We start from the raw sequence: 19562 nt of genomic DNA, 5'->3' as shown, positions 1-19562 counted from the left end.
ACACCCATGCTTGATTACTGCCACACCTGTTCTCAATCAAGAAATCTCTTAAATAGGACCTGCCTGAAGAAGTGAAGTAGACCAAAAAATATCCTCAAAAAAACGAGATGGCATGCTGCGATCCAAAGAAATTCAGGAACAAATGAGATGCAAAGTAATTGAGATCCATCAGTCTGGAAAAGGTTATAAAGCCATTTCTAAAGCTTTGGAACTCCAACGAACCACAGTGAGAGCCCTTATCCACAAATGACGAAAACATGGAACAGTGGTGAACCTTCCCAGGAGTGGCCGACCGACCAAAATTACCCCAAGAGCCCAGCGACGACTCATCCAAGAGGTCACAAAAGACCCCACAACAACATCCAAAGAACTGCAGGCCTCACTTGCCGCAGTTAAGGTCAGTGTTCATGACTCCACCATAAGAAGAGGCTGGGCAACAATGGCCTGCATGGCAGAGATCCGAGACAAAAACCACTGCTGAGCTACAAGAACATAAAGGCTCATCTCAGTTTGCCAGAAAACATCTTGATGATCCCCAAGACTTTTGGGAAAATACTCTGTGGTCTGACGAGACAAAAGTTTAGCTTTTGGAAGGTGTATGTCCCATTATATCTGGCATAAAAGTAACAGCATTTCAGAAACGAACATCATACCAACAGTAAAATGTTAGTGGTAGTGTGATGGTCTGGGGATCTTTTGCTGCTTCAGGACCTGGAAGACTTGCTGTGGTAAATAGAACCATGAATTCTGCTGTCTACCAAAAAATCCTGAAGGAGAATGTCCGGCCAACTGTTCGTGACCTGAAGCTGAAGCGCACGTGGGTTCTGCAGCAGGACAATGATCCAAAACACACCAGCAAGTCCACCTCTGAATGATTTAAGAAAAACAAAATGAAGACTTGAGTGGCCTAATCAAAGCCCTGACCTGAATCTGATTGAGATGCTGTGGCATGACCTTAAAAAGGCAGTTCATGCTGGAAAACCCTCAAATGTGGCTGAATTACAACAATTCTACAAAGATGAGTAGGTCCAAATTCCTCCACAGCGCTGCAAAAGACTCAGTGCCAGTTATCACAAACTCTTGATTGTAGTTATTGCTGCAAAGGCTGGTTAATATGTTTGGGGACAATCACGTTTTCACACAGGGCCATGTAGGTTTATTTTTTTCCCCTTAATAATAAAAACCTTCATTTAAAAACTGAATTTTGTGTTTACTTGTTATCTTTATCTACTATTTAAATTTGTTTGATGATCTGAAACATTTAAGTGAGACAAACATGCAAAAAAAAAAAAAGATACCAGGAAGGGGGCAAACACTTTTTCACACTGTAGATTATGTGGACACTTAACAAGTAGTTTTGAGAATTTAATTTGTGATGAGAGAAATAGCCTATACAAAGAAACTCTGGTTTATGTCTAATAGCATCTAATAGCTAGATAGCATCTTAATTTCACAGTTTAAATTGCCATAGCAAATAACCTATGCTTATTCTGAGCTCAGTTTTTTGACCGGACTCTGTTTCCTTGAAGTCTGAGTCAACAGATCGGGGTTAGTTGCTAAACCTGCTTTCTAGGCCTAAACCTTAACTTTGACCTTCAAACTCTAAGCAGACCCGCTAACAGCTGCCAACCTTGACTCACATGTGACTAAATAAAGTGTGTGGTACAGTGTCTGTTTCAAAGTAGTTATGCTGGTCTCAGCCAGGGTCGTTTGGTTTTATATGCAGCTTTTTTCACATGTGCACCAGGTAACACATCTTCCTGTGCTGTAGTGGTAGAAGAACAAGAAATAATATTACAGTATGTTGGTCCCAGCAGATCAGTACGTGAGATATGTGTATAACACCTGCAGGCCTGCATAACGAACATACCTTCTCACTGCATTCCCTTCTTCAGCATTCAGAGAACGGCAGTCACATAAACAATCTCATATTGTCAGTATGATCTTTCACAGGTAATTAGACTCTGGTCAGGTTCATTTTTTGAGAAGTGAGGAAAAATCTGTCCTTTTGATCTTGTTTGTCGCCTTTGGTATCCCCGTTGTGTCATCATCGTTAACTAGCATGCGTCATCACTATAAACACTGCACCGAACATGTGATTTGAGTCAACAAAGTCTCGAGTTAAAAGACCATTAGAGGTGCACAATTAGGAGAGAAAACCATTCAGCAGGTTGTCTGTCCAATGTAAAAACACAAAGATGGAGAAACACAAGCGGAGGAAGCAAAACACTAGAGAAGAAAACAGCTAACACCTTCATATGTGCACGTTCAGTCAAGTTGAGGTACTGAGACACAGCGTCACTCTGAAGACCCAGTGCGTCAGTGCAGGGTTCAGTGCAGCTCGCTATAAAGCAACTGTACAGCTCCCTGGAGGAAACGGCTCAAACCGCAGCCGGTTGTTATCTGCCACATAAATCCGAAGTGCTGCGAATCACCTGGCTGTGGAAACAACCACCATTACCCTGCTCCATGAGGCGTCCGCGTCTGTGGGGCGAAGAGCAAATGACTGAATGATCTCTGGCAGGAGACAAAGATGAAGTCCTTCCAGGAAAAGTAACATTACTTTGTTACAGCAATAGAAGGAGTGATACAGTCAAAAAAACTTGTTAAGAACAAACGAGGCAAATAGAAGGATTTGTTTTGTAATTGTAAGTCATTTTGGATAAAAGCATCAGCTAAATGCTGTGAATGTGAAATGTAAATGTATTTTCATGCTCTCTCTTCATCCTGAGGCCACCTATATAAGACTCCAGCTGTCTAAACCAAGTAAAGAATGGGTGTGTTTGAAACAGCATTCTTTAAATTACATAGTATGCCAATATAGTACTTCCGGGATGGTTGATGTGTTCGAAACCTTAGTACTCACAGTTAGTAATGAAAAAGCAGTAATGGAAAATTCAGCTCTATTCAATCCCATGACATGAGGTGTGGCTTCTGAATCTAAACCAAACAATGCATAATTGCGGATGCCAACAAAGTCATTTTCAAGTGTGAGTATAATGCATAATAACATAAGTGATTCATGTCGATCATTTTTAATTTGTTCTGTAAAATGATTTATTTTTTTGGTGATATATCCCAAACCTTAAGAGGACATTGTGCTAAAACATTGATTTGAGTGATGTGATTAGCCTGAGATAATGTGCTGTAAGTAGAGTCACCTGCCAATGCAGCCAGCTACTCTGCTTTCTCCTCTTAATGATTTTAAGTGTCCTAAAAACACTGCAAGAAATTTTGGTCTCATGTTGTTGTTGTTTTTTTTTGTTAAATAAAACAACTGCATTATATGAACTTTTGAAGCTTGCTGGAACTTTATCTTGGTGAATCAGTTTTCGTCATGAAGTTCAAAGGCTGTAACGGTGTCTGAAATGTTCCACAATCTTTTGAAAGTAGCGTGAAATACATCATCAGAATAGGCTAAGCGCATTTTGCGTAATACCCAGTTTCGGATGCGTTGGTGGGCCATAGCAAAGTATGGAAAAGTGGCTGCTTGCCTTTAGGTCACCATGCCTGGTGCCCTGACACAGCCAGGGAGGCAGAGATTGTGGACATGAAGGCTATATTTGAGATCGGGCCCAGCTGCTGAGCCAAGTTAATGCACCCACCCTGTCCTCTGCAGTGTCCTGCACACCCCTTCGGCGTTTCGGGGTTTTCAGCCTTTCCCATAGGCTCTCTCTTAAAGGACAGCCCACCAGGCTGTAGTCCAAATATGTACCAGCCAGCAGCTGCATATTGGTGGTTTGTGAGCGTCTGTACCATATCCTGATCTGGGATCAATGCGGTAAGTGCTTCTGAAATGGTCAGCTCACCACTCTGTGTGTAAGAGCGCTAAAGTGGGGCCCTGGACTGCTTCTCTCTGCCAGACAGCTGCCTGCCTCCTCTGGGCTTCTCGCACAATGGCTCCACTATTCCAGGTCTGGAAGTAAAATGATTCTGTGGATCTCTCTCAAGCTCACCGGGGGGGAAAAAAAAATAAAAAACTTGTTCGTCTCACCCACTGCTGTCACCGCCAAACCTCCGCCTGTGTTTTCCTGTTCTTTTTGGAAGAAGCTCACGAACACCAACAGCAAAAGCCCCACCAGCAACCACCCAGCCACACACTCTCGCCATACAAACTTCAACCTACAGCAGTACATACAAACTGCTCGGACTATGTCAGCGGTACCACAGTTATTGCTCCTGGGTAGCACATATGACGAGCTACAGGCATCCCCTCCCCAAGGAGGAAGATGGATTCCTGTTTGGGCCTACGTTCTTTTTCCCAGCTCTTCCGTCCTTTCAACCTGTTAATATTCCTTTATGTGACAGTGAAAAGCACTATAGTATACAAATAAGATCGAACTGAACACAAAACCATAATAACACAAACATTCTTCTTACCACTCACAAGGAAGGCGCTGACAACCCCCCACCAACTCCAATCCCAACCCCAGGCAAACTGTTAACCACAGCAAATTCAAGACATGCGGTTCTGCATTAGTACCACTAGAGGGTGCATTTGTGTCAGTCACACTTCACGATTTTTTTGGGGGGTGCTCGGAGAAATGACATATGCTTGCTGTAGTACAAGCTTATGAATGGCCCTTTGTTTTAGTGTCTACAAAAGACACCCCATCGTTATCAGTCATGTGCTGAGGCAACGTGTTCCGAGATTTATCCGTACAAAACAATGTTGTCAGTTGTTGAGGCTTTGAGTTATACTGCCTCATTAAGAGTTTTATTACCAAAGGAGAGGAGGCAATAACTAGTTTACGATGCAGTTGTTTATAGCATTTCGTCCTTATCTGTCAAGTCCTCAGATCACTCAACACTTATTTGACCTACAAACGTGGTTTGGCTGTGGCCGTATTAATACCTCTGTTTTTGCAAGATGTACTTGGCTCCGCTTGGACTCTCTAAACATGTTAGTCTGCGGTGGAACAGGAATCCCAATCTCATCCACTCTGGAGAAGAAAAGAGTCACATAACATCAAATGAATCTGAGGAGGGCAGAGTGTTCCAGCGACTCAACCGAACTTTGGTGTTCTGTGCAGAGAGTAGAATAAATAAGAAGACAAACACTGAGATCTTATAAACAAACCAGATCATTTTAATCCAAAACAGTATATTGCATTAAAATGTTTTTTTAAAGAGATAATTTAACAAAAATACTTTTATTTTTTATTTCAGAAACATATTCTTATACCATTCATATGTCACTGGCTTGAGCTAAGATGAAACTGGCCTTTTGACTTTTAGCAAACTTCCTTATTTGTCCTAAATGACGAGTAAACTGGGCCGTGATTTGGGACTCAGGACACAGAGCTGAGGGCCACTCTCACAGGCGCCCCCGAAGTAGTCGCAGGGCACGATAAGAGTGGCGACCCTCCATTTTAACCCACCCCAGGAGAGGCTGCACTGAGCAGGCTCGAATAGCCTCCTGCCAGCCCCAAGCTTTAGGCTGAGCAGAAGCTGTTTCGCTCAGCTGTCAGCAGGAGGCTCTCATTTTAAAACTCCCATAAATACCTCTTCAAAGCTCCCCCTTTACAATGCGTCAAAGGCGAATATGGATCGTCCGGGATATTTATCGGTTCCTAAGAACTAGCATTCCTCGGAGATGTGGTAGTTTCTCAAATACTCGTTTGTGTTCCACCTGGGAAGTTGATAAAGCTCTAAAAGAATTTCTCCCGTGGTCGCTGCATTCGCGCCATTCTTTGGCCTGAGGTTTGGTTTTTTTGTTAGGTTTTTTTTATTTTATTTTATTTTTTTTTTAATTTTTTATCTCAGTCCACACTTAATTTTCATGACATGCGTTATCTCTTCACTCTTTTCTGTTTCACCTGAGCCAAATTTCCACTAAATCGAACGGGTGCTCCATCATATGGATACACCCAGTTTCAAATTCCTGAAATACACAGAACTACTGCAGCGCTCGCTTTCTTGAGAGAGTCTTTTTTCCCCAGTGAATCATGAACAGAAAAAGGCTTGACTTAAAAATTTGGTGGAATTCTTTCTTTACAAGACTAGGACCTCTAGAAAGTTGGACTAGAAATTAATTGCTAATGTTTTCCTTTTTAATTTATTTTTCTTTTAAAATTATTATTGTAGTGTCCGTTGTCAGCCAGAGGAGGATGCCCCCCCCCCCCTTTGAGTCTTGGTTCCTCTCAAGGTTTCTTCCTTGTGCTCTAGAGAGTTTTTCTTTGCCACTGTCGCCCTTGTCTTGCTCACTGGGGGCTTGGACTTGGACATTTGTAAAGCTGCTTTGTGCCAACATCTGTTGTGAAAAGCGCTATATAAATACATTTTGATTTGATTTGATTTACGTTTGGTGAACGGATTCCTAGTGTGCAACTTGTTGGTTGTAACACAACATTGTCCGTGCTTGATAGAGGCCGCTTTTACCATAACCTTTTGCTAAACATGTCAAGCATGCATTGTTGGGAAATTAGTGCTCTTAAACGAAGGTGTTGAATCTCTGTTATTAAACTGATCAAGTGAATCTGACACACATTTGTTTATAAGGGTGTTCGTTATTAATCATTTGTGATGATAGAAAAGCCACGGGGACTATCGCAACCAATCAGACGCTTCTTTATTAAATCCCACATTTGAATTTTCGGATTCTTTACAGAAAACATGCCAAGATGTAATACTTAAAGGGACCAGGAGAGGGCGTTGATGTAAGCGTTTCTGTGGGGTTTTGTGAAGAAAGTTGTAATTAATAAAAACACAAGGGGTTATAGAGAGAGAAGCGGCACATGGATTTTTATGCTTATTTACTTTTTTTGAAATGTCGTTTGGTGTCTGCATTTGCATTCCAGTAGAAAGAAACTGACGAAAGAATAAACGTTACGTTTTGCGATAATTAACAGCTTTTAACCCGCAGAAACTGCTCACTTGATTTTATTTGGTCCACCAGGACAAAAAGGCAGTACTACACAGTAAATAGTCCATGAAAATTATGTGCTTTTATGACTTCCACTTTTGATTTACAAATCTTTTTTCACATTATGCAAGTATGGTTATAAATCACTAGATACATTAGATCCACTTGAATGCAGTGCATTTCCAAATAAATGTTTCTGTCATGTGATATTGTACTTTGAACACTTTGAAATATTACACTCCAATTCTCAAATTCCTGGCATGAAAATGCGTCTTAGTAATGGACTCCCTATTCCCCAACAAACGCCACGACACTTCCCTACAGCTGTCTGGCCCCGAATGAAATGGGTGCCTTTGTGTGTGTGTGTGTGTGTGTGTGTGTGTGTGTGTATGTGTGTGATTCGATCATGCTTGCAGTAGGATGAGGGAAGTCCTGATGTTATTCTTTGATTATTGCTTTAACCTAGGCCTTTGCAAAGGAGTTTCTCAGATCCTGATGGTTATGACATTAATTATCAGGCAGACATTAGTTCACATAATGATTGCATCATCCTCAGTGCCAGGACATCATAAAGTAGGGAACAGCCACTTGAAAGCAGTGCTCAATCTGGTTTTAAAATACTTCCCTTCTAACTAAACGTTTGCACACAACACACATTTGCTAATTACAAAGCGAGCGGCACAAAGACAGTAGTGTGTGCTACGGGGAGAGGAGTAGGGATTCTTCTGTGAAGACGTGCAACATACTACAAAATGTGCATCTCATGGGAGGAGAATGAAACACACTGAAAGGACTGGCCCACCTATTACTCAGTAATAACAGTACACGCAAACCCGGCCATTTCATGACTGCTTGCAAACATATGAAGAAATGTTTGTCTGAACTTGTGACATGATTATGAAAAGCGTGTGACTCTATCACAGCAATAAAAGCTTTGGGTCTGAGAGTCTAATGTTATAGAGTAAAAGGACTTGATGGCTAATTTACAGTTGGAAGGGGTTTACAGAAAGGAATGAAAACACCTTCATGAAAACCTAACCCCCCTTCAGATGTCCATGCAGATGACTTACTCGTCTTCTGGAGAGAAAACCCAGGTGGGTCTGATTATAACACACTCATGTTGTCCTCGGCCTCAGTATTCACATGGCTTATTGCTCCCAGAGGTAATGCGCATTTGTTTACTGAGTTCATATTTGTTTACACACTTGCTTACTGCGTTTGTTTACCGAGAACTACTATATTTTTGTAGTTTGTAATGTTCAGGTCTGCTGGTCATGATCAATGGTCCATACTTTTCAGCATGTCAGAAAATAAGACACAAAATGATACATGATAAAAAGACTTAGTCTATGTTGCCAGGCTTATCACCAGTATCAATATTTTTTTTGGAAAACCTTTTTCACTCAGATATCACCACAAAAAAATATGACAAAAGACCATATACGTCAACAACCAAATCGTCTGCGGTGGTCAGTGTGAGACGCGAGATGAACTGTTAATGGGTGCATACAGAAACAAAGGAGAAATAACATGTTTTTCTGTCCCATAAAGGCTGACCACTCGGACATTATGTTTTCTGTAGGGCATAAGGCATCAGACTGACCCAAACAGTGCACTCGCGGGAACAGCAGCGGCTGCGTTTGGGTAGCAGGCTGTGAACTTTCACCAGGCTGAAACAGTTGCCCACTGATTGCACCATTCAGATGAGAACATTTTTGGATTTTTTTTCTATTATGGGAAACACATGGTAGGGGTTAAATGGATATCATCACCGTTGCTGTGTTAGGGGTGTTGGAATAGGTGGAACACTAAACCATGCAGTCCTGCAGCCTTCGAAACTCGACTTTAAGATGGAAAACATTGCCTCATCCCACCTGTCTATAACTCCTTGAGTCTACAAGACATAGCTGGAAAATGCTAAAGCCAAAAACATCTCTTAAGGGTCACCTTTTTACACCACGGTGCCATGATGATTATTTATAATGAGTAGTTAGCCACTGTGTAATGAGAGGTGTTAACCGGTTCCTAATTAGCACTTAAATGAAACATCGTAGCCCCTGGGTGGTCCGGGGCTGCAGTGTGACAAAAGGTTGTGTGTGGTGAACTCCCTGGCTCTGGGCCAATCTCCGGATCAACGATGGAGCAGATCTGTATCCCACGTCATCCTCCCTTCCAGCAACAGTACTGCTAGTGTAGCTGGGAGCTCAGGCCTGTTCCCGGTCGGATATTTGCACGTATGTCGTTGCCAGAGCATGTGACCTGCTGTGAAGAGGAGGCAGTCCCAGAGGTGGGGTAGTCGTGGTGGGAGCGGCACTCCTACTCCGCTGTGACACGGAGACCCAGATCTCCCAGGCTCCGGTTGCCTGAATTCCAGCGGGGTTTGTTCAGGGTGGGGGGTGGGGTGTTGTAGAAGGATTCCTGCAGAGCTCTTAGTGCTGGATTTCTCCCTACACACTCAGACACGAATGAGGGTGTCAAAAAAAACAACAACCCACCAACAAAGAGAGAAAAGCCTAAAAGAGCTAATTGTGGACTGTGACAGTAATTTCACTGAATCCTTTCTCAACCGGAGTCGCAGTTTGACTCAAAGGTATAAATCGGAGGAAAATTGTGTGTTTGAGTTTGGGCCACACCCTACATGTGGTTTGGGAAGAGCGTGTTTAGGCGTTTGCTTGAAAAATGACCTCTCTTTACAGGAGATCCACATTCCACTCTTGTCTGAAGTGCCTGTGACCCGCCGCATGCCCCTGCTGGTGATCTGAGCTAGCGCTTGCTACATCAGCCAGCGGAGCGCGCTCACTAGCTATCACCCAATAGCTACCTGACACTTGAAAACATGTCAGGGAAGGATTGGGTGCAAAGCCACCTGGGACCCCAAATGAGAACATTCAGCAAAGTACTCGGAGAACCTACACCTGCAAGAAGAGTGATTTCCAAACACATCATGCCCTTCATATCAAATATGCTTTGAAATCATATTATGACTCAATTACAACCACAACGGCCTAATCAGTCTAAGTAATAATACTCAGTTAATCGTTCTTGAGAGTTCATAATAATCTTTTTAGATTCTTATGAACATTTTCAGTCTGATGCTAGTTGTTGTCACTGCAGGGTATCTGAACAGCTGGGCGGCTTCACCCATCAGTGACAGGGCCCCCACCCATCCCCCACCTTCCGTTTGACCCCAGGCTTCACTTCAAAGCCGCCTTCTCGGAGTTCCTCAGAGGTGCCGTGCTCCACAGCTTGCGTGGACAGGACCCCGCTCGCTAACACTGCACAAACAGACGCCTGGCTTTGTACTCGAGGGGCCTCCGCTATCCCTTTCAGGCTGCTCATCTACCAGCCTACCTGCCTTCCTGGCCATGATCCTCACACGAGGGAGTGGTGCACGACGTCTGCCGAAGGGGACTTGCTATGTTTATTTATCCGGTACAATTCAACAGTCTCAGTTACTTTCCACAGGTGAACGTCTCCTCCCGTGATCTTTCTCGAGTTCGTCATGGGACGCTTTGTGGACGGGTGTGAGTGCATTGGAACCAGGGTTCCTGCTCTGCTCTTTACAGAATCAAGCAAACACAGCTGGTCACCTGATGGTCTGGCTCACTCCACTGGCTACAAAACGACGTCGGACGCAAACGCGAGTCCGAGACTTGTAAAAAAGAAAAACAAAACGAGACCATGGGAATGCAGACTGTGAAAAAAAATCTGTGTGTGTGGGCGATAAAGATAAGACACCTTTGGTGTGATTTTATGTATGGTTACATTAAGGACGTGGACACTAGTTCAAGGACCACCGTAGCGAATGACACTTCTGGGTGGTCCACTGATGTACTTAAATGTCAATAAAGGGTGGGCTGTTGCAGCATGACTTTAAACAGCTGTAGCTGCATGCTGGGTGAGATAGAAGCAGTAGATAAGATAATTATGCCATTTTATAAGGCCAGTAATATGCCCATTTCAAACTTGCTTTTTTTACATCAGTATGTGTATTACACACACACACACACACACACACACACACAAACACAGCAGATGTGAGAAGTAGGACGTACTCAGCAGGCCTGCGTGTGTGTGTGTGTGTGTGTGTGTGTGTGTGTGTGTGTGTGCGTGCGTGCGTGCATATGTGTGTGTGTGTGTGTGTGTGTGTGTGTGTGTGATCACATCTTTTAATGATCCTCCAGCCTCATGGTTGGCTACACCTGCTTTACCTGGATTTCACATCCACAAAATGTTTGTCTGTGCCTTGTCATTACTAAGCAGTTAACTGAAAAAAAATCCCCGGACCTTTGTGTTGTCTGACATGTTGTTCTAACGAAAGTGCCAGCATGCGTCATGACCTGGGAGGTTGAATCACTGAATCACAGGCCACACTTTGGCAGCATTCAAAAAGACAGGCGCTGCCCAGCTTAGCAGGTCTTTCTGTGCAGCGTGGTGTCTTGCTCGCCCCGGCAGAGACAGGACAGGGTCTGCTGACTCTACCGGGCGTTTTGGTGTAAGTAATTAGGGCTGGAATGGCTGAGATGATGACCCACTGCGCAAATAACTGCAGCTCAACACCGGCCAGGCTTATTATTGCAGAACAGGATGTGCGCCCTCGCCACCCTCTCGCTGAGATACGGTTTCCTTTCTTCGCTCTCTTTTGGCGTATTTATCTGCCTTTCTTTCTTTAACTCTCTCTGCGTTCATCTCTGCATCTCTGGCTCTTTCTCACTCATGAGCTCTTTAGAGAAACTGTTCCGTAATATCGTCAAGATGACATCCGCAAATCCGATGACATCCGAAACATTTTTGCCTTTCAGTTTTAGTAAGTTGCTAAAACGTTTGCGAGAAAACCGACACGAGTGGGTCAGCTGTAGGCCGGAGAAGACGTTAGTTAGAGGAGCACAAATCCCAGGTTTTGACTAGTTGCTGTTGTCTGAATTAGAGTCGGGGGAGTGTGCGGTCACTGTTACTGTCAGGAATAACCCAAAGCTAGCAGAAAAGCGAACTTCTCCAACTGAGAACTGAAAACGGAATCCACGTTTTATTGTGTGGCCTGGCGGAAAACTCTATTAGCCTGTTTCAGTCCATACCGAAATTCCAACTTAAGGGTGGGGTTGCCAAGGTACTGCTGAGTCTAAGCACCAATAAAGAGCCCATACAGGCAAAATCTACTTCAAGTGGAACCATATGCAGATGTCCTTCATCAAAATGACAAAGAAAGGGGGAAAAAAATCACCTCGAAAAGTATTACGCATGTTTCTGCTGAAACAAATGTACATGACACGTTTATGGTCAAACTAAACTAAAAACATTTGGCAGGTATGAAGACTGTTGCACTTTTATTCTTTGCCCTGTAAATCATTGCTTCAGCATGGCATGTTCACCTGCACTAGGACCACAGATTATCTACGTCACGATGAAGTGGAAGTCTCCGTAGGAATAGACATAATCACCCCCAGGATCCCCCAAATGAAACACAGACACACTGGGCCAGACACGTATAAGCCTCAGGCAGTCATATCTGAAGTGCGCAAAATTCCTAACTCCTTTAGAAAGGAGTGAGATTGGTTTTAACCCTTACCTCTCCGAACGGAAATTTCCTTCTTATAGACTGATTGAAAGTGTGGCTCTGGAGATGCAGCTTTTTCTTTGATTAACTGTGTAAATGAAAATAGGGCAAGCCTGCATGCAAGTCTCTGGTGTGCAGGCGAGCAGGAACTCCTGCCAGAAAAGCGTTTAATTTGCTGAGGACGGAGGACTCCTAATCAGGACCGGCTACTCAGTAACCTCACTCTCTCCGTTCTGTATCTGTTCCTGTGTCCAAACATAGCAGAGGGCAGCGAGAGGGTGTTTGAGTGGTGGAGAGTGGGAGAACAGTCAAGCGTCAATATCTTAAAATTTAAATAATTTATGCACATTTTCTTGAAGATCATCTTTAAATCAATTATTTACATTTACAGCATTTTAGCTGCATTTAGGGATTTACAGTTGTGACTGACTACAACTTGAGCAATTGAGGGTTAAGGGCCTTGCTCAGGGGCCCAACAGTGGCAACTTGAAGCAGCAGCAAGTCAAGTACTGTAACCACTGAACCACCACTTTTCAATCACTCATGTTAGAAAGCCAGGTTATGTTGTAATACGTCTTACAGTGACAGTACATCTAAAGACTGGCGTTTCTTAGAATTATCGAGCAAATATTTTTCACCTCTGGATTTCCAGTTATTTGACTCCTACTTTCTTTTCTCATTTTGCCCCCTGCCTTTTAGTCACCACAGGGAATCATGGAATTTCCGATTCCCCTTTCCAGGAAGACGTATTACATGACCCTTTAATATAAAAACTTTGTAAACATCAACTGGGGGGGGGGGGGGCTTGGGGTTCTCCCATACTCTCTCTGCTCGTCTGTGCTTTGTGTGTTATAGGCAGTGGTAAAATACACCCCAGAATTGACACACGCGCAGTCCGTTCGGTCTGCTCGGAAGCCCCGGTACACACCCGCCGTTCCCGGAGAATGCAGCGGCACGCAAGGCCACAGGGAACAGGCACACGGACAAAGCCTGTGGGACGGGGGGGGGGGGGGGGTTATGGGACGACACGATCCCGTAGGCCGAGCATCACACTCGTGTGCCCTGGTCCGTGCTCGAAATGTCGCATTCCTTCTGCGCTGCATCACTGGCCGGCTGCAGCTGCCGTTGGAGGGTAGGTGAGGTTAGAGTTACCGAAGGGGTCGTTAAACAAAAACACACACACACACACATAAAAAAAACACAAGGAGAATGTGCCTGAGGAGCCATGGAGGAATGAAAGATCAAAGTGCCTTAAGATTAGAGTCACGGAAGACCAGCTTTCCCAAAAATAACCAGGCCCCGTCCGGCCTTGCCCTGATGTTTGGTGGATGCTATCGAAATAGTCAGGCAAATAAATGCAGCCGCTATGAAGCAGGATTTGTGGCGAGGCCCTTGCAATCTGCCGACCACAAAGTGCACCCTTTTCTGACCGCGAGGGCGTGCGACAGACCTCAACGGTCCTGGCTCAGTCTAATGAGCTCAGACTGACCCCACGATGATGTCTACTGAAAAGACCACATCTCACACAGGATTTCCCTCAGAGCGGGAGATGTTTTTTTCTGTTTTATTTCGTTACCTTTCCCCTTAGGACAAGAAGTCTCTCTCAGCACCTAACCACGCGACTGCCGATTCTCCAACTGGCAGCGCGTCTGTGGTGGGCTCTGCTCCACCCTATCTCTGCTGTCTCCACCATGAACCCCACACAGGGACGCATCCAAATCTCCGTTTTGCTACACCTCAACACCCGCCTGTTCAAAACCATTTCTCTCCGGGTTGTTTATCCTTAACACATGGCCAAGGACACAATGTCACAGTTTAAAGACATACATGAATCCAAACCTGGAATTTTAATGCATTTCTACTTCAGTTCCTCTTCGGTTTCAAGATCCAGCCATTCCGTAAACACAACACTTTTTCTCCCGACTCCAAACACATGCACAGTCGCCTGTTCTGCATGAAGGCAACATGCATAGCTGCCATGATTCTCCATGTGTCCCAAATCATGTTTCCTAAATAAATGACAGAAGTTCTGTATTGGCGTCACTGCTTGGTAGCGAAAGCCTTTCGGAGCTGGAAAACGCTGCAAATCACTCCTGTGACTGCACTGAATTCAGCAATATAGCATACAACAGAGGAGCAATGCTAATATGTGGGCTAAATCACACAATCTTATACTAATCTCACCCATTAGTTTAATGGTGGGCCTATTGGAACTATGGACTTGCTCAGTGGGCCTTGAGGAACATCTGGAAGGTCTAAATGAGGGTCCTGTAACCTATGTGCAAAGATAAGAGCTATTGAAACAGTTTGAGCTTTGGGTGTTCTCCAGACCTACTGTTTCACCTCATTGGCTCGTTCACACGGCAGTGCTGTGAGCAGCATTTGGGGTGTGTCCAGCTGTTTGGCCACCCAGATGGCTAGATGTAGGGGAGAAGGTGCCCCAGGTGGAACAGAGGAAGCCACACACACACACACACACACACACACACACACACACACATACACACACACACACACACACACACACACACACACACAAACAGACACACACACACACACACACACACACACACACACGCGCACACACACACACACACACACACACACAGACACACACACACACACACACGCACACACACACACACACACACACACGCACACACACACACACACAAACAGACACACACACACACACACACACACACACACACAAACAGACACACACACACACAAAGTTCTTACAGCAACTTGTTTGTTTGCTTGCTTTTTTGCTGAGGGTGATATATGCATGTTTCATATATGACTGGATAATTTATTCATTTCGAGACAAAAGTCTACAACGTTTTGTCCATTTAAAGTGTGATTTCTAACCCCTGAACTCCCAGTGGAAACGTTATAAGCCAGCTGCACGACTGGAAAGCACACACGCGTAGGCCATGCAGCGAAAAAGGCCAATCAATATAAGGAACATGAAAGCAAGCGCCTGAGAGTCCTATCGATGCCATTTGAAACAATGCATTAGAAACAATGCATCTGAAACAATGCATTAGGCTAACTGTCCCATCGCAGCAAATGTATGCAGAGCACCATGGGTTTACCAATCCGTCAGAAACCCCCCTTGTCTACGTCTTAGGAAAGCGCCTCCCCTTTCCCTATCGGAGTAATTCACTAACTTTTCTTTTCTCCCAAGGCTTCGGTGCAATTTCCCATTCAGGGGGAACGTATCCCGTTACAAAAACCGGACTCCCGGCTGGACAGTCACAAGGAGCTGCAGCAGTTCTAAAGGTAAATTACATCGATGGTGTTTTGTTTCTTCGTCTTACAAATATTACTGCTTGTAACAAAAAATGCATTTGCTAGTTTTTCGTGCAAACGTGTTGAAATGGACACCAATAGGCTAATCAAGGTAAGAAATGAAGTTAATAGATTGCCAAAATTCTAAAACCAACCTATAAAGCCATTTAAGAATCTAATGAAAGACACCATTCGTTTGGTTATTCATTTATCGCTTGTTGGTTAGCCTGTTAAAAAAATATTTTTTTAAATTTTTGTCTAACATCGTCTTCAGCACACTTTTCCTCAGAAAAGTTAAGCAAATTTCACTTCGGTGACTTCTGCGTTCCTCAGATGATGATCCTCAAATTAATATGACCAAGTTTCGTTGGACAAAACCGTATCTAATTTCCTGTAGAGAAAAAAGCATAGTCTATTCTTTAATTCTTATTCTTAATCCTTAAATCTTCACGAAATCATCCTTTACGAATCATTCAAAACTTTTTTTTGGTCTGTGACAAAGGAAACGCTCACATGCCTTAATATGTAACAAGATAATCACACATTATTGACCGTTATTCCGTTATTACCGGGATTGTGTATAAACGGCCACCTAATAGTCTATTATAGGAGCGTGTGGATAAATAATGAAGCCTTTTCTTTGTTCGTCCCGCACTGATATCCGCCTACGGAAAATCTTTGCGAGCTGCTCAGAATAATTGGTCTATGAATTATAGCTGCGCCTGTGGCTGTCATTTCACACAATCAACTTAAAGGAATAGAATTGCTGAGTTATCTGTCCATTGCGGATAAGCTTACGGAGACATAACACTGTATTATTATTTCTGAGAGCTGGTACAACGGAAATATTTTTCCCACTCCATGCTTTGGGTAGGTACTGCTTGCCTTACTCTAATGCGAATATGTGTGTTGAGAAGAAAATGGTCAGTCTTGGTGTTTCGTAAGCCCAGTTAAGTGGAAACTTAACTAGCAGTTAGAAATCTGCTGAAGCACACCGAAACTGTTTTAACTGCTTTAATGAGAGAGCTGGCCATTTCTAAGGATCATACAGCACAAATACTGTCTGAGTGGAGTTGTTGAAAAGTTAAAGTGCACATGATGGTGTGGGATTCAAAACCATTTTGCTCAGGAAAGTTGGAAGACAGGCTGGAATGACAGGCTGTTACGTATAAACATATCTGGGGATCATTTACTTCATGTACAGTTTTACAGAGGAACTAGTCATAATCGCACAGAGATTGGGGCATGTAAATTGTTGGTGATTTGGTTATAGTCAAATTTTATTTGGAACTAGTCAAGTTGATTTCATTTGGGAAGCTGAGATTTTAATAACCAAAGCTTCTTTAAGCAAAATTCTTGAGATTCTGGATTCTTGGTTGAATCCAGTCGGTAGTACTGTAGTACTTCGGTATTGAATATTGGTAAGTGAGTGATGGCATAGCTCCAGAGGTCAGCCAACTGACACTTCTGTCAGACAACATACCTGTGTTCACAATACACTACCTCTTCACTTCAGAGTAGGTATTTCTCCTCATCTGGAAAAAAAACAACCAGGATTCATCATATCATTGTAATAATATAAGCGTCACACGAGGCTGCTTACTGCTGCTGGGCGTTTTTGTCTTTTTGTTATGGATAACATAATATAGATTATTCATATCACCTCAGATTTAGTCAAGTCAGGTGTGGCCAGCTACACCACATTTGGCTACTATAGTAAGAGTTAAGAGTTTTGGAATTGGCAAACAACTCCAATTGATGCTTTGATTTAGTATGTGAAACTTCACACCTCTTGAAAGATTACATGCGGGTTGCGACCACGGACAGAGGCCCGTAACAGCCTGGCGCGGTGAGAGATTCCCGGCTACACGCTGATGCTTGTCTTCTTTATAGCCCAGTACTCACCCTGGAGTGTAGCTGGACTGGAACTCGGGGCCATCCAGGCGATCAGCGAGAGCGAGCTTTAGCACGAGGACGAGTGGAGCGGCGCAGCACGGGCCAATGGGGGCTTGGACGCTGGTCAGGGTGGTGCTGGGATTGGCTGCCGTGTGCGGGGCAGCGTTCCGGGCGGTGCAGGGTCAGGCGGACGGAGGCCTGCAGGCTAGCCGCTTCAGCTCCCAGCCGGAGGGGGAGGTGCAGCAGAGGGTGCGCCGGAGAGGACAAGATTCCTTGAGGGGGTAAGTGGCTTTCCGACCCATGGCTGATTCCAAAAATGGCTCTCTACCTAGGGTGTGGAAGCCATAATTTCAGAACGTATGCAGTGCACTTATGTAGAGATTAGGAAATTTGGGATTTAGCCAATTTGGGCCAGTCTGGGCTATAAGGCTCAGACACATCCATGTGGAAAGTGAATTTGATTGTTGTTTAGAACTCCAGTCAGGAGTCAATGCAAACTGTAGTTTCATTTTAAGTAATGCCAAACTGTTTCAGCAACTTTTAAACAGCAACTCACACACTACAAATATACGCAAATTAAAACTAATGTCTTGGTGAATAAACTCAGTACTTAACCCTGCGTGTGCATGTGCGTGTATGTGTGTGTATGTGTGTGTTACCTCCTCATACTGCAAAATCCCAAGCTCAATGGTTAAGGTACTTGACTAGTAATCAAAAGGTTGCTGGTTCTAGCCCCCTGTGTCAGGTTGCCACTGTTGGGCCCCTGAGCAAGGCTCTTAACCCTCAGATGTACTCAATCAAAATTGTAAGTCTCTTTGGATAAAAGTGTCAGCAAGTAATAAGAATGAAGGAACATAAAAATGGCTGGAAAATGCGTGGTGCCAGGGTGCTTCAATACTCAACACTAGTTGCTTTAATAGTCCTGTACTGATTACAGCACACCTTTTAGGCAGTTTGGATAACAGCCAAACCAGCACTTAGGATCACTGCAATCTCCTTTAAAGACCCACATGTAGATGTCTGGCTGTGTATGTCACAACTCCTGCATCCAGCGTGAAATATCGGAGTTATGTCAATAATGAGAGGAGTTGGTCATAACAGCAAGATGACACGGATAATTCCACCGTTGATAAAGCAGGTGTTTGCGTTCCTACTTGACCATCTCAAACGAATTCTTCAACTTTTTTTTTTTTCTGGCTCGAAGAGAGCCAGGCGATTGTGCGGTGGTTTATTTTAAGAGTGATGCTAATTGCAGCATGGGGAAGTGTAGGGCTCGGCGGGAGATGAGGGGTGGCCTTCCAGACTCGGCTCTGAGGAGGCAGAGAGGGAACCACCACTCTGCCAACCTGGGCTTGTCTGTTTTTCTTCCCCCTTTCTGAAACAACAAGGGTTGTTTTGTTCTCCCTGGGTTCGAGTGTCTGCATCAGTCGTTCCAGCCAGGCTCTCACGCGTCCGTGCTTATGACTCCTGCACAAATGGCCACAGGAAATGAGGTATCCCCGTCGCCGCGTGGGCCCACCACAAAGCACGTTTGTTTTTCGATCCGCAGGTGAGAGAGAGTCTGAAAGCACTGCAAACAGAAAGACACATCTGTAACACAGAATCATTACATTAAGCAGTGCCACAAAAAAGCCTATGAATATCTGTTTTCATTTAAATTTAAAACAATATTTGAGGTGAGTCAGGCAGGTTCAAATGAATACTGCAGCCACTGGTGTCTGTCTGACGTGAGTTCAGTGGTCACCTCTTGGTTCATTAGAAGACTGCGGCCTTTAAAAAAACAACATATGCAGTGAAACCTTCCTGCGGATGGGAGGCTCATGGCTGAGGTCTGGTGTGCTGAGCCTGGACCCTTTCCAGAAGATTCTATCTTTTGGCCAATTTTCCAGAATAACTGTCTGTGAATGTCTAATCTTGTCAGTGATGCGGAGCCGTGGACTAATTTTAGTGGCG

At 44.0% G+C, this 19562-nt stretch overlaps 1 protein-coding gene across 2 annotated transcripts in view; it reads left to right on the top strand.

Moving 5' to 3' along the window:
* The first annotated feature begins 15524 nt into the window (after positions 1-15524).
* Positions 15525-19562, top strand: part of fbn2b (fibrillin 2b) — a 60141-nt gene continuing 56103 nt past the window's right edge. Inside the window, exons 1-2 of one of the 2 annotated variants that reach the window (XM_035523151.1) lie at positions 15525-15704; positions 17607-17890. In XM_035523151.1, coding sequence (XP_035379044.1) covers positions 17715-17890 — 176 coding nt within the window. In that variant the 5' untranslated portion in view covers positions 15525-15704; positions 17607-17714. Of the gene's footprint in view, positions 15705-16462; positions 16584-17606; positions 17891-19562 lie in introns of those variants that run through there. The other variant, XM_035523152.1, reaches the window with a different exon arrangement.

This window comes from Electrophorus electricus, chromosome 26 (genome assembly GCF_013358815.1).
Source record: "Electrophorus electricus isolate fEleEle1 chromosome 26, fEleEle1.pri, whole genome shotgun sequence".
Classification (NCBI taxonomy): Eukaryota; Metazoa; Chordata; class Actinopteri; order Gymnotiformes; family Gymnotidae; genus Electrophorus; species Electrophorus electricus.
This window is presented reverse-complemented; position numbering and strand designations above follow the sequence as displayed.